This window comes from Corvus hawaiiensis, chromosome 6 (genome assembly GCF_020740725.1).
Source record: "Corvus hawaiiensis isolate bCorHaw1 chromosome 6, bCorHaw1.pri.cur, whole genome shotgun sequence".
Classification (NCBI taxonomy): domain Eukaryota; kingdom Metazoa; phylum Chordata; class Aves; order Passeriformes; family Corvidae; genus Corvus; species Corvus hawaiiensis.
This window is the reverse complement of record NC_063218.1, coordinates 63,771,954-63,785,364: the sequence shown is the minus strand read 5'-3', so window position 1 is coordinate 63,785,364 and position 13,411 is coordinate 63,771,954. Positions and strand designations below refer to the sequence as shown.

At 40.6% G+C, this 13,411-nt stretch overlaps 1 protein-coding gene across 10 annotated transcripts in view; it reads left to right on the top strand.

The window, feature by feature from the left end:
- The window catches only part of SHANK2 (SH3 and multiple ankyrin repeat domains 2), a 279,072-nt gene that overhangs the window by 163,361 nt on the left and 102,300 nt on the right, over positions 1–13,411 (top strand). For all 10 annotated transcript variants that reach the window (XM_048308457.1, XM_048308455.1, XM_048308456.1 and 7 more), the window contains one exon: positions 710–834. In XM_048308457.1, the coding sequence (XP_048164414.1) occupies positions 710–834 (125 nt within the window). The remainder of the gene's footprint in view (positions 1–709; positions 835–13,411) is intronic.

The window sequence follows — 13,411 nt, the reverse complement described above, 5'->3', positions numbered from 1 at the left end:
GAGCACTGGTGTGGGTTATCAGTGCTTCGAGCAGGGCTCACTCCCTCTGTGGGAGCCCAACAGTTTCCCTGAGCTTTTCTCCGTAGCAGCGGGGGCACCTCAGGTGAAAGACCCAAGGACTTTCCTGCCCGTGTGTGTACGTGACACAGAGGGACAGGCAGTGCTGTCACAGGGCCAGCTGTGCCTCCTGTCCTTAAAAGTGATTTCTTCTGGTCTCTTCTTTGTTATGCACATCTAAATTTAGGAAGGAAAAAAAAAAAATTCTGGTTGATCTTCTTCATCCTTTGCCACTGACCCTACCCCCCTAGTTAGCCAGATGCTCTCTCCTGGCTACAGCACATAAATCATTTTTAGGTGGATGTTGCCAGAGTTACAGCATTCTGCCAGGCACACAAAAGGGTTACTCGAGCCAATACCAAATATCCTGGAATATCAGAACCCAACTCTTGCCTGGTGCAGCTTGATTTGGTTTGTGTCAGGAAAGGAGTAGGTATTTTCCCCTCTGGAAGGAAGACCTGTGGATTGCTATTGCAGAGGGATTGCACTCTGTCCCCAGCATCCTGATCTCCCGTGAGGCACATCCCTCTCACTTCCAGCACCCACCATTTTTTAACCCTAAATTGGAATGGCCAATGATAGGCCTGTAGTCAAGTGGTAATTGCAAGCACTCCATAACTTTCTTTTTTTAATGTGGTATTTATTTTTAAAGCTGACACACCAATTGAAGAATTCACCCCAACTCCAGCCTTTCCTGCTTTGCAGTACTTGGAATCTGTGGATGAAGGGGGAGTAGCATGGCAAGCTGGCCTGAGAACTGGAGACTTTTTGATCGAGGTAGGAGATCCTGAAATTTGATTCTCAGTGCTCTGTTGGGGAAAGAGTGGTGTTCCCGTTGGAGGATTGACTCTGGAAAAAAGTGTGGGATGCCTCTGAGCAGCAAGTTCAGTGGGCTAACACCAGTAATGTGCTTCACTTGATCAGTTTAAAACTTCCTGCAGCATTCAGGAAAGCAGTGACAGAGAACAATGGTCAGGCTGGCTGGGAATTTTCTGGTTGTTCTTTTTGTCCTTTGGGAATACACTGTCAGAGATATTTGAGAGGTCGTAGTTGAGTTATTGAAATTTAGATGAATTTCAATATTTATTGTAGGCTATCAGTTCTGGTTTCTTCTATAAGTTTTCGGGGAGTAACCGAAATTAATGACTTTTTATGCAACTGTTTCTGCACTCAGAAATATCCGTGGTCTAGTGGTGTTTAGTAACCATGGAGAATAAAGCAAATTACTTTGGCTTGAAATTGAATTTTTCCAACACTACACTGTAAATACAAAAAAAAAAAAAAAAAAAGCAATGGATGTTATTGCAGTATAAATTACTTTATAAAAAGGGTATATTTAAATACTCTGTTTGTTCATGCCAAAAATATCTTTGTGTTTGATATTTTGGAGGATTTTTTGTTGGTATTTTAGGTTTTGTTTGAATGGTTGGTTCTCCTTTTGAGTGTTGCTGGGCAGTTTGCAGCAAAATCATGATTTGAGATTTTTCTTCCTCTTTCCTCCACAACCTTCTCACAACCAAGAAAGGGATGCTGTGGTTCTGTGAAACTGGGTATTGAAAATAGGTCTTTTGGGATGGATTGACCAAGCCTTGTCCTTAAGATCTATTGATTTTAAATTATTTGATGTGTTCTTCTTCAGGCTCATGTATGATTTGGTAAAATACTTCCCGGTGTTACAACGTTTATTTCTGCAGAGCTGGCTTTTGCATGCGGGAGAGGGTACAACACGCAGCTTTTTTTGGAGTGTGCCTTGAACTCCCATGGTGATTGAATTTAAATAGTTGCACCACTTCCTCACAGTGTAGCCGTGAAAGAATAGGCTTTGCAGGCTTCTAAAGTAAATAGATGTGCATTTTTATCTCTGTCTTCAAGCACATTTCCCTCGATGTTTGTTTACTTAAGAAGAAGCGTTTAGCAGAGCGTTAAAGACCAGCTTACAAATGAAACTGCCTCGTTCCCTGGGCAGGGATCCTTCCAAAGCTCTCCTTATTCCTCTTAGGTGGGGTTTTGAAACAAGGATATATTTTTAGAGGTTGGTTTCTTGTTCAGCTTTTAATCCATGGCAAGTATGAGGAGTCTGTACTGGCAGGTTGCACAGATAGAATTGATGATGAACAATGTGCAATTTAATTCATTATGGAATGAAAAATATGCCCATGGATTTTTTTAAGATCTCTGAAGGGATGGAAGAAGTCTGGGTAACTGATTCCGCACAAAGCTTACTGGTTTTTTGGCAAATGAGAGAAGAATTATAATTAATTGTCTAGACAATTTACTCCTAGCCCTAGCTTAGAAGAGCAGCTAAACATGCACATACATTGCTGAATCAGGAGGACGTTAATCCACACTCCAGCATATTTGTAATTAATTCTGAAAGAAGCCATTATTACATGCAAATCAAATCCATTTCTGTGTAATTTATGTTCATCGGGGTTACTCTGCTCTGAATTTTGCAACTTAATTAACAGGATATGATAATCCTGAGAAATGACAACTTGGCTGTTGCAGGAGACTTTTCTGTTGGAGAAAGGCAGGGCTTTTTTCTGTTCTATGGCCAACATGCAGTGTACAGCCCTGGCTGGCTGGAGAAAGCCATCTTTAGAGATATTTACAGTGAGGCAAAAGATTGTTGAAATAGGAGTCCACCTGCACTTCTAGGAATGCCACACTACTTTAGCTTTTATGCTGAACGAGAAGATTTAAATTTCCATGGCAGCAAGTGGTTGTCAGCCCTGGAGTAGCCAGCCTGCCTTGCTGCTAAATGATTTCTCCCGTGACTCTGAAGTTTATGCCTCTGTGTGTAAGCACCACCTCAACCATTTGTAAGTCATATAAGGCATTTATCATAAATGTCACATGAATAATAAAAGAGTTAATGGGCAACCAATATCCTAATTAGTGCCATTTATAACACTCGAGGAAGGCGCCAGGTGTCAGGGAAGGGAGAGTCCGGTTCGGCAGGGGGCAAAATGAGAGGCAGAGCAGATGTTTCGCTCTTGCTTGAGGAGGTTTGGTGGCTTGGGGTCATGGAGATGAGGGGAACCTCACTCTGGAAAGACAGGTTTGACAGGGAGATAGGTCCTGTCTTTGGCGAGCACGAGGGCAGGAGAAGAGAGGGCATCATTTCTTCATGTACAGTTATGGTCTGGAATCTTCTGAAGGAGGTAAAACTTCGAAATCAGCTATGAAACATTATTATAATTCATGATTGGAGTTGATATATGTGGAGCAGAACAAATAAAAGATATGAATAAAAAAGGAAGAAAAGGTGCTGTCTTACTCCAGCAGATAAATGGAGTAGGGATTACCTGGAGCAGCTGGCATTGTATCATATGACTGAGTTTTTATCAAGTGTGCAGTTCCCGATTTGTCCAACCTGTACGACTAATTTTAACATGAGACTTCAGAGATGAACATTACACTTGCCCTTGGAAACAGTGCTCACAGAGTCTCCATGGAAATTTCTGACAGCATGTGGTTTGTCTCCTCCTTGCTTCAAGCCCAGCCATGGTTTTTGTCATAAAAATTGTAAAGTGTGTAGTGGCTTTCCGGGATGGAGCACAGGGCGAGTGTACTGGAAAAGTGCAGGAGTAGTTTTAGAGCTGAAGGAGTGAGGCTGTCAATAGACGTGGATTTCCATAAACAATTCAACAGATGCCAGTTCAATGTGATTTTTTTTCTAGGCTTTGATGAACAATCAGAAAACAAGGATTTGGTTGTTATAACTGAGATTTTCCAGCACGCCCTTTGTGTTATTTTTAACTATTTTAGTTGATGTTTTCTTGAATCTTGATATCAGCCTGATTAAAAAGATAGATAGAAGTAAAGCAACATATTAGGCCAAGTGCTAGAAATTGCAGTCTCCGTTAGAAAGGGGTTAAAAAATTCCAACCATCACTAATTCTTTTGTAGGTCATTGATAACTCATCAGTGACTGGATTTCTATACTATAAGTGCTCAGCTTTGTAAAAATTCAGAGAGTTCTGCCTTGAAACATGACTTCAAGAATTCTGGAAGGCGGGGTTGTGTTGGAGATTTGCCTTGATGACATAAACAAATCTAACCATCTTTGAGTAAAGAAATCCATTAAACTGGAAGGCCTATTTTACCTCAGAGTATGTTTTTTTGGAGGGTTTAGTGTGGTGAGATATAGATTGTCTTTTAAAATGAACCCCCAGTGGATTATTAACTATTTGTTCTTGTTGTCCCCATGAGTGTGCAGCTGTTCTGCAGGTGTTGCCTGATGGGGCCCATGGGGATTTTTCCTGTCACACAAACAATAATGTTACAATATCAATACTCAGAAAGACGAGTTAATTCTGCAATATTTTACCAGAACAATGCATTTGTTCTCTAAATGAGGCATTGCAGTTTGCATTATTGTGCCATAAAATCTCTTATTTTTCCAGATAAATTGAAATGTTATTGTCTTCAGAATAGCATGGCTGCTTATTTACATTCCAGTTAAAATGTAAACTAGATAGACCTGGTGAATTATTCATTTATAAAATAAAACCAAAAGGGAAAAATTCAAGGTTTAGTTTGAGGATCAAAACCAGAGATGGTAATAGAAGAAATTTCATCATTTTGCTGCAGAACTCTTCAGTTGGTGCTTGTACTAAAACGTGCAAAATATCTGTAATATAACTGCCTGTATTTCTTCATCCTCGAAAGCCTTTACAATTTACTAGTACAAGCTTTTCTTTAACTGGTTTTGAGTGGAAAATAAACATTTTATTACAGACAGCATTATTTTGTCATTGTATTAAAGATATTTGTCCTCTACTGCATGTAAGAAGTAGCAATAAGCATTTAGGGAGACATCTATAAAATATCTGAAATATTAAAAAAAACCCCCAAAGACCCCACCTTCATACACAAATACCTTTAGATTGATATTTAGCAATAGGTTACTGGTTTTATTCCAGCAAGCACTTTATACAAACTTGAAAACTGCTGTGGGAAGCAAACTTTGAACTTTATTGTTGTAGCTTAGACTCTGATAATTATGAATATTTTTAGCAATGTGATGCCTTACATTGGTATTCAAAGGCTGAGTGAATGAGTGGTTTTACAAAGCCAGCTATTACTGATTCCAATCCTTTTAGCAATAGAGAAACCTTCTCATCCTTTGATAATCTTTGTTAATTACCCTGTGGCTGCATTTTATTCCTAGTGTGAACTTTGCTCACTTCCACCACCAGATGCAAATCTAAATTTATTTTTTTCTCGGGCAGGCTCATGGGGACCATGACATTTTTTTTTTTGCTCTTGGAGATAAGTGGAGGCTTTGTTAATGGCTTTGTATGAACAGGGATTCTCACGTTGCAGATGAAAGTTTGCTCATCTCCTCCCAGCAGTGTGGACACCAGCTCCATGCAGTGCTTCATAAGAGTGCTGTGTGTAGGAGGAAGAAAGCAAACCAACATTCTCACTACATTTCTGAGGGCTGGATTTAGCTCTCACACTTAGGCCTTTTTGGGGCACCAGCAGGGTCAGGTCCACGTTAGCTCAGTGTCTTGCAGGAGGGTTTTTGTTGCCAGCTTGGCTGCTGCTCCTGCCCTGCCAGAGAGCCTCTCCTTTGGCAGCAGAACAGCCAGGCTGGGAGCTGCTCTGTTCCTAGACAGCACCAACTTTGGGTTTGGATCAACTCTACAAACCTCTTTTTAATGATGAGGGGTTTGCCAAAGCTGCAGCAGCACTGCAGTGTTTGAGCTTCGAGAGAGCGCGTTCCAGGCTTGGAACTGGATGGTCTTTGGTTCCTTCCAACACAAACCATTCAGGGATTTCTTATGTATCTATACACAGCACCAGTCTGGGCACCACTGTTTTTAAATCTGTATATTTAATTGACACATAGTTTGATCTAACCAACCATTAGAGGAGAAGGCTTATTTCTGTCAACCAGTTACTCGTCATCCTGTTGGTGACACCGGTAAATTATGTCTGCTAAGCACCAGCAAGCCCCTGACACTGCTTAAAATGCAGGCTCTCAGAGTGCAAAGAAAACTTTCTTCCTGTTTTGCTTTTGGAATTCTCCTGCTGAAGTGTAGCTACAGATGTACTGGAGGGTTGGGACAATGGGCTCTTGGAAAAAGAGCAGCTGTGGTACAAGTGTTGAAGAGCCTGGTGTATCTGTGCAGCATCTGACCGAGGGAATTGATTTTTCACTTGATGGAGAAGTGTTTTACTTTCTTTCCACTTAAACTCAGTGACTGAGGGTTTGGATTTGTTTCTTTATTTTTTTCTTAATTTATGTTTTTAGTGGATGGTGGCAGCGGAATGAAATTACCGAGCCCTCAGAGTGCTTTGGATGTGCACAAACCCACTGTACATAACTGTTTCTGATTGTTCTTTTCATCTGTTTCTCACATGTATCCTCTAACCCGTAGGAAGTGATGGTGTTCCAAATGCGCCAGTGTGAGCATAAAAAGGAGGAACAAATCTTGGTTGATTTTTAAAATACATTATTAAGACTGTTACCTTTTTGACATAGATGGAAATGGGCAGACAAAAGAGAATTTGGTTCTTAGAAGAGCTCAGTTATTCCCACATAAGCAAATTATATGCTTTAAAATAAGACTGAGGAGCAGAGAAGAATGAAAGCCCTTTGCTTTCCAGGCTGTGAGCAGAACTGGGAATCATTTTTCTTTAGCCTTGACTCTCCATGAGGTGTATATTAGGCTTCTGATTCCCCAGAATTTAACAAGTAGCTCTTTGAAACTCTGAGCTGATTTTTCTGATTCTCTGAGAGGAGGATTTGCAAGGAATTGTGATGATAATGGCAGCACCAGCCAGAATTAGCTCTGTGTCCATTCAGTTCTCCATTTTCAGTTTTAAGGCATTTTGGCCTCAATGCCACAGTATTTTAGGAGAATTTCCTGACGTTCCTATCCTGAGGGATTCTGCCAAAGCCCGTGGGACTGCGTGTGGAGTGTGGAGATATCCACAGGGAGCCTTCTGGCTCCTAGTGAGTATGAAACCCACTATTTCCCCGAATTCCTACTACAAAATCCTCTAAAAATAGCAAGTTTGTATAATGTTAAGCTACTTAGTATCAATAGTCAGTTCTTGGCCACCTAGAAGCCATGCAGTGGCATCCAGCCACCTTGGCCATCCTGGGATTCACATAAACCCCAGCTATGGACAATCGTCACTCGTGCAAAATCTGTTCATCCTCTCTTCAAATACCACAACAATAGTGCATCTCTTCCATTTCCCACTCTCAGGTGCTGGGGTTAAGTATTAAAACTAACACCAAATAAATAAATGCCTTTTTTGTGGCGTGGTTGGGCAATTACCACAAGACATTCTATTAAAATTAATTTCCCCAAAGCCTGTTGGCTTTTTTTAGTCTCTGGATACTATGGAAACCTGGTTGCTGGAATGGAGCTATATGAAAAACACTACTTGTGCCTGGTATTTTAGGGGAGAAAATACCATGTCTTTTGATTGCAGGATGTTGCTACAAACCTGCAAAACTGCAGGTGAGGGAAAGCAGATGAGTTGTTTCAAATGGTGGAGAATGAACTGGCAAACTCCTATTGCTGAGGGCAGAACTAATCTAAAAACCTGGAATTCTTCCTTCTTTCTTTTTTCCCTTTTTTTCTTTTTCTGGGGGAGGTGCAAGCATCTTACAAGCAGGAGAAATACTATCACAGGGAGTTACATGTGTGTGTACATGGTTTCTTCATTTATTTATGGACAGCTTTCTTTTTCCTCTTCTGAGACTGGCAATCAATTTGTGTGACACTGAAATGCTCAGTTCATCTGCTGGTTGTGTTTCATGAACCACAAGTCTGTGCAGAGGTTAAAAGGAAGGTTATGAACATCTGATCATCGTATGCTTCATGAGCAGTAACATTTCCCTCTCTCCCTATCCCAAAAATTCAAATTTTCCTTAAAAATACCTTCACTCATAGACCTCTACTAGGCAAATAGATCTATGCTATTATCTCCAAATCTGAAAAAGCAAATGAGAACTCTGTAGGTGGACATGTACTGTATTTATTTAGGGTTTTTTGGTAGGATTTCCTCAGTGTCATTCTCTTTTAACCTTCACTGTGGAATGAGGTTCCTAAACTGTTCTTGAGGTTTCAGAGGGGTTAAATAAATCCCTCCATGTTGGTACACACATCAGGCTCCCCACTGCTCGTGTGTGGGTGCTAAGAACTACAGAAACACTTGACTTAAGGAAATTCTGAACTTTTGGGTCTGATCTAGCAGAAGCTCTGCATTCCTTTGGTTATTATTCCTTTAATATTCAATCTCTAACATGTGTCTTCTACAGAACAGTGGGTTCAGATTTAATCCATTAATTGCTTAAGAAAAGCAGGAGGAGGCTTTCTTCCCCATTGCTGTTCTCCTCAGAAGCTGGCTGATGGTAAATACATGGGAATATTCAGTGTTGGAGTTATGCTAAGCTTGATCCCAGTAAATGGTGACTATCCCACTCAGAGCTGCTGTGCTCCTCTGAAATGGCCGTGCAGCTCTGCAGGACACCAGTGAGGGAGAAGGTGGCTTTCCAAGGAATCCCTGCCTTGTTTAGTTCCTCTGCCTTCAAAGCATTTCCCGTGGCTTGTGACTGGGGGGCTCAGCAAATTCATCTAATAAGCAAATTGAAGTGTACTTTAAATCAATCAGATTAGAAATAACATTTTACATCCTGTTGTGCCGCTGATAGGAATCTTCAGAGACTCTTGTATACAACAATGAAGGAAAATAATAATCCTTCATCTCTACCTCATTTTTGCCTCATATATTCTGGCAGCTGTTTGGGGAGCTGGATTTGTTGTTCTCATCTTGTGGCACAAAGTTTTCACTTGTTAGGAAAACATCATTTCTCTGTAGTCAAAACAGGATCTCCTGTGTTGTCTTCATGGCCAAGTGGTGGCTCCTCTGTTTTTGGGTTCTGGATGTGGCTGGACTTGAAGGTCTCTGAGTGCTTTGCTGATCAGAGCACTGGGAATTGTCCTAGCAAAATACATGGAAGTTTCTCAAGAATGGGTATATAGGATGCTAGGATAAGAGTAGGTAGCTAAGTGTTCCTTTATTAGCTGATGAAGAGAAAATCTGAAAGAAAGAAATACGTAAAAAGAAGTCATGGAAGAGTTTATTTGCAGCCTGGTACAAAAAAGGTTGGTTCTGGACAAAAGCCATACAAAAATCTAGAAGGCAGATACCAAAGTCTTGTATTGATTATGTTGTATTTTATTAAAAAAAAAATACAAGCAGCAAAATCAAAGAATCCTTTTTTATCTCACCCCGTCAATCTCCCCAGTATTTTTTATTGCAATTTCTTCTTCCAGAGCTGTTCTCCAAACAGCTGCTATTGTTTTTAATGGACCCAACCTGTGGCTTTTCAGCACCAGATAGATTTGTGAGAGGCCGTGCTCATTGCTGACAGGCTTGGGAGTTGTTAACTGCATCTGGTGTATTTATTTACAGTGGGGGTGATTATGGCTCACTTCAGCTACTAAATTAAAGAGAGAATTGTTTTTAAATGACCAGCAAAACATCCACTGTAATAATTCTGTAAAAGTTTCTTGAGTTTTTATATCTAAATATGCCCTATTGACTGTGCCTGGTTTTGGAGCTGGCTTGTGCAAAACCAGATAGATTGGGAATGGAATTGAAGGTGGGTTTTGCCTGGGAGTAGTTCTTTGGTTCCCATAACTCCCTGTGCATTTTTAGAATAGTTTGGCGATATTTAATAGAAATCAAGTGCACACCTAAAAAAGTGGTGAGACCTGATGCTTGTCTTTGGCAGCTCCAAAGGTAAAGAAACTCGCCCATGCCCTGACTGGTAGCAAATAATGCAAAATTGGGCAACTGCTGCCATTTTAAGGCCGTGATGGCCCCTGTCATCTTCTCCCAAGGAGCAGGACAAGAGGAAATGGCCTCAAGGTGGACATGGGGAGGTTTAGATTGGATATTAGGCAAAATATCTCCCCAGAAAGAAGGGCCTGGAACAGACAGACTGCCCAGGGCAGTGGTGAAGCCACTGTTGCTGGAGGGATTTAAAAGCCTTGTGGATGTGGCATTTGGGGACATGGGTCAGTGGTGGCCTTGGCAGTGCTGGGTTAGTGGTTGGACTCAGTCATTTTTGAGGGTTTTTCCAACCAAAACCATTGTCTGTTTCTATCCTGGCAAAGAAGTTGGGATAACTTGCGGGGTTTTAGGGCTCTGTGAGGCAGTTCCATCTTCCTGTAGTTGCCTTATCCAAGTGCTCACGTTTCAGCTGCTTCACTGGAACTGGAAACATGGGATTCAGACCATTCCCATGGTGGATAAATCCTCTGATGGCTGCAGGTGGTGGCTGGATGCTCTCTGAACTATTCAAATGCACCTAAAGCAGCTACATTAAATCTTGTCGTTCAGGTGCTGACTTTTTTCTTGTCCTTTTCCAGGGCAGATTGAAATGAAAGTTAGATTCATTTTGGGTAGATTAGCATCTGTGAATGTTAATATCAACTGTCACTGGAATAGAAAGATTGTCTGGATAGGTTTTTCTGTCTCTGAAGGGATCATGTAGTTAGTAAATTCTTGTCTTTAACCTCAGAAAACAGGGAAGGGTTTGGAGTATAAAAATGGGAACTGGTACAATATTTGACACTGTTGTAAGACTCACCAAGAATAAGTTTTCCACACATGAATATTGTCACCTTCCTAACATTACAGAGGAATTTTTAATGGGTGAAATTCCTCCTTCATTTGCATACTAACCCAGATCTACTTGCTAGATTACTCTTGAAGCTTCAGCTTGACTCTCTGAATATTAAAAAAAAATTTGATATTTTAAGTAGTCTGTTTTGCTGCTTTTAATGTACAAATGAATGTCATTAATCCAATTTACATATTTCTAAAGACCTTTTGATGTAGTAAGATGCAAAAGTTGTTTATTTTTAATTTTTTTTTTTTTTAGTGATGATCTTATATGCAAAAATGCTGCTGCCAGGCAATTTTCCACCCAGAGAGTTTTAACACAGTTATTCATAATCAGCATCACATCAGTGACATGACAGCAGTTTTTGGGAGATCTATGACCCATTCTACACATTAACTTTCAAATTGCCAAGATTGTGCAAATCCACATTTTAGAAAATTCTAATTCTTATTTATTTGTCTCCATGGGAAAATATCAGGGGTTTGTTGTTTTTTGCTTTTGGTCTTTGTTTTATTGTTGTGGTTTTGGTTTTTTTCCCCTTCTAATATCTCAGTTGCATCATATTCTATAGACAAGAAACATTATTTTCCCTACTTTGGATTTTGGTTTTCAGTCCATAGGGATCTGGATAAAGAAATGCTGCCTTCAATAAAATATGCCATGTTTGCACAGCAACTTCTTTATTGTTCTGCAGTAATGTCTTTGGGAGAAGTGTCTCTTTTGAATTATTATTTTAATTAGTTTTGATTCACATTGGTTCCTGTTCTCCCCCATGCACACAGAGAACTCTCTCACCACAAAGTTTACTCTGAAAACTGCCCCGTTACAATGACAGGCATTAAAAAATCACTTTGTCCGTAATTGTGGGAAGGTTCCTGCCTGCCTGGTCCTTCATATCCTGAATATCAAATGAGATCTTTAGTCTGCAGACTTGAGAATTTGCTTAATGTGGAATTTGGAGTGATGTGTGCAAGCTCAGGCTCAGTAGCCCATTCCCAAAGGATGCTCCTGCTCTCTGCAAGCCCCATCTGCTTCTAGCACCAGAAGGGGTTGATTTTATTTGATGCTTTCAGTATAGATAATCTGTATTTACAAGGTTCTGTAAGATCCAGTCTCACTGCCCCCTGCTCATCTTTGACAAGTTAAACCTTGAGTGTTTCACTCTGATTTGGAGCAAGACCCTCCAAGTAGTGGATGAGCTGCTATCAGACAGGCAGAGAGACCAAAACCAGCTAAAATGTAATCCCAGCATACTTCTCTTCTTTTGTCAGTCTTCTTGCTAATGAGAAAAAAAAAAAAAAAAGAAAAAGGAAAACCCTTACAAATGTAATCCCAAAAGTTGAAAGAGATGGGGAGAAAACAAGAAAATGGGAAAAAAAGTGATTACATATGGGTTTTTTTTCTGTCAGCCTACTGAGACATTTTGATCCAATGGTTTAACAGACTGTGAGGTGTTTGTGATGCAGAATAAAGCTTCAAGATATCAATCTGAGGATCAACTTTGTATTTGCAAGTTAACAGCTTTGCTGAATGGCTCTGTTGGGATTTTAGGATATATTAGGAGTGGTTGAAGAAAGAAGGTTATACTTAGACTTGGAATTACAGAGCCTTATTTAAAATGTAATGTTTACTAAACTTACTGTGCAATGTAGAAAATGCACAGCAACTTATTTGCAGAAGGAATAAAGACTAAGGGCTGTCCAAACCCAAATAAAATAGTAATTTTTTTCTTCAAAAAATTTGTAGATATGATTTCTTTCTTAAGGACTCCAGACCACAGCTGGGCACTAAACAAGGTCCTGGTTAGCCCAAGTTAGGGGCACAAGTACTCACTCAGAAGACACTCCGGGCAGGAACGTAAGTTGAGCTGGATAAATCCAGTCCATGTGTTTCCACATAAATACCAGTAGGAAGGCAATGGCAGTACATGTTTTGGAAAATTAAACATTTGGAAATTGTCAGATTTATGGCTTTATATCAAGGCACTGAATCACCCAGAGATTATCGGCAGTAAAATATGTGAATAAGGCTGGTAACATATTGTTTGCATGTGGAAAAAAAGCGTAAATCCAGCACTTTCTAACATCTGGGAAGCCTGGCCAATCGTTAAAAAATTATTTTGGTTCCCTAAATTCCTCACTTTTGGAAGAATTCTTAAAAAGGTGAAACCATTGATTGTATCCGGGGAACTCTCATTGTTCGATGTCTTGTCATCTTGATGTTAGTGCCAGCTGTCCCCTCGGAGTCCTCTGTCAGGGACTGGAGATAGCCCTGTGATTCAAGCAGAGATGTCCAAATTTCAATCCCCCCAAATAAGCTTCAGAACCCAGTAACACTGAGAGAGCTGGTACAACAAGAGTCCAGCTCCCTGAAGTGCTGTCACGTTTTCCAGGCATTCCCAGGGCTGTGTGGTCCGGAGAGATCCCTTTTCTCTGAGCATTCCTAATAGCAGTGGTAGCCTGAGCTGGATGTAGCTGCCTCAGCCACCATATGTATCCATCTCTTCAGGCTGTTCATGTTTTGTGGCAGCTTTGGCAGCCTGCCGGGATTTTTCTGAGTAATGCAAGTGGTGGGGAATAATAATAATAATCCTGTTAACCCTTTGGTTTCTCAGCCAGCCAGGAGTGGGATTTGGGGAAGCAGAGCCTCCCCTGCCCCCCTTTCCCTGTGCCCCTCCAAAAATGCACC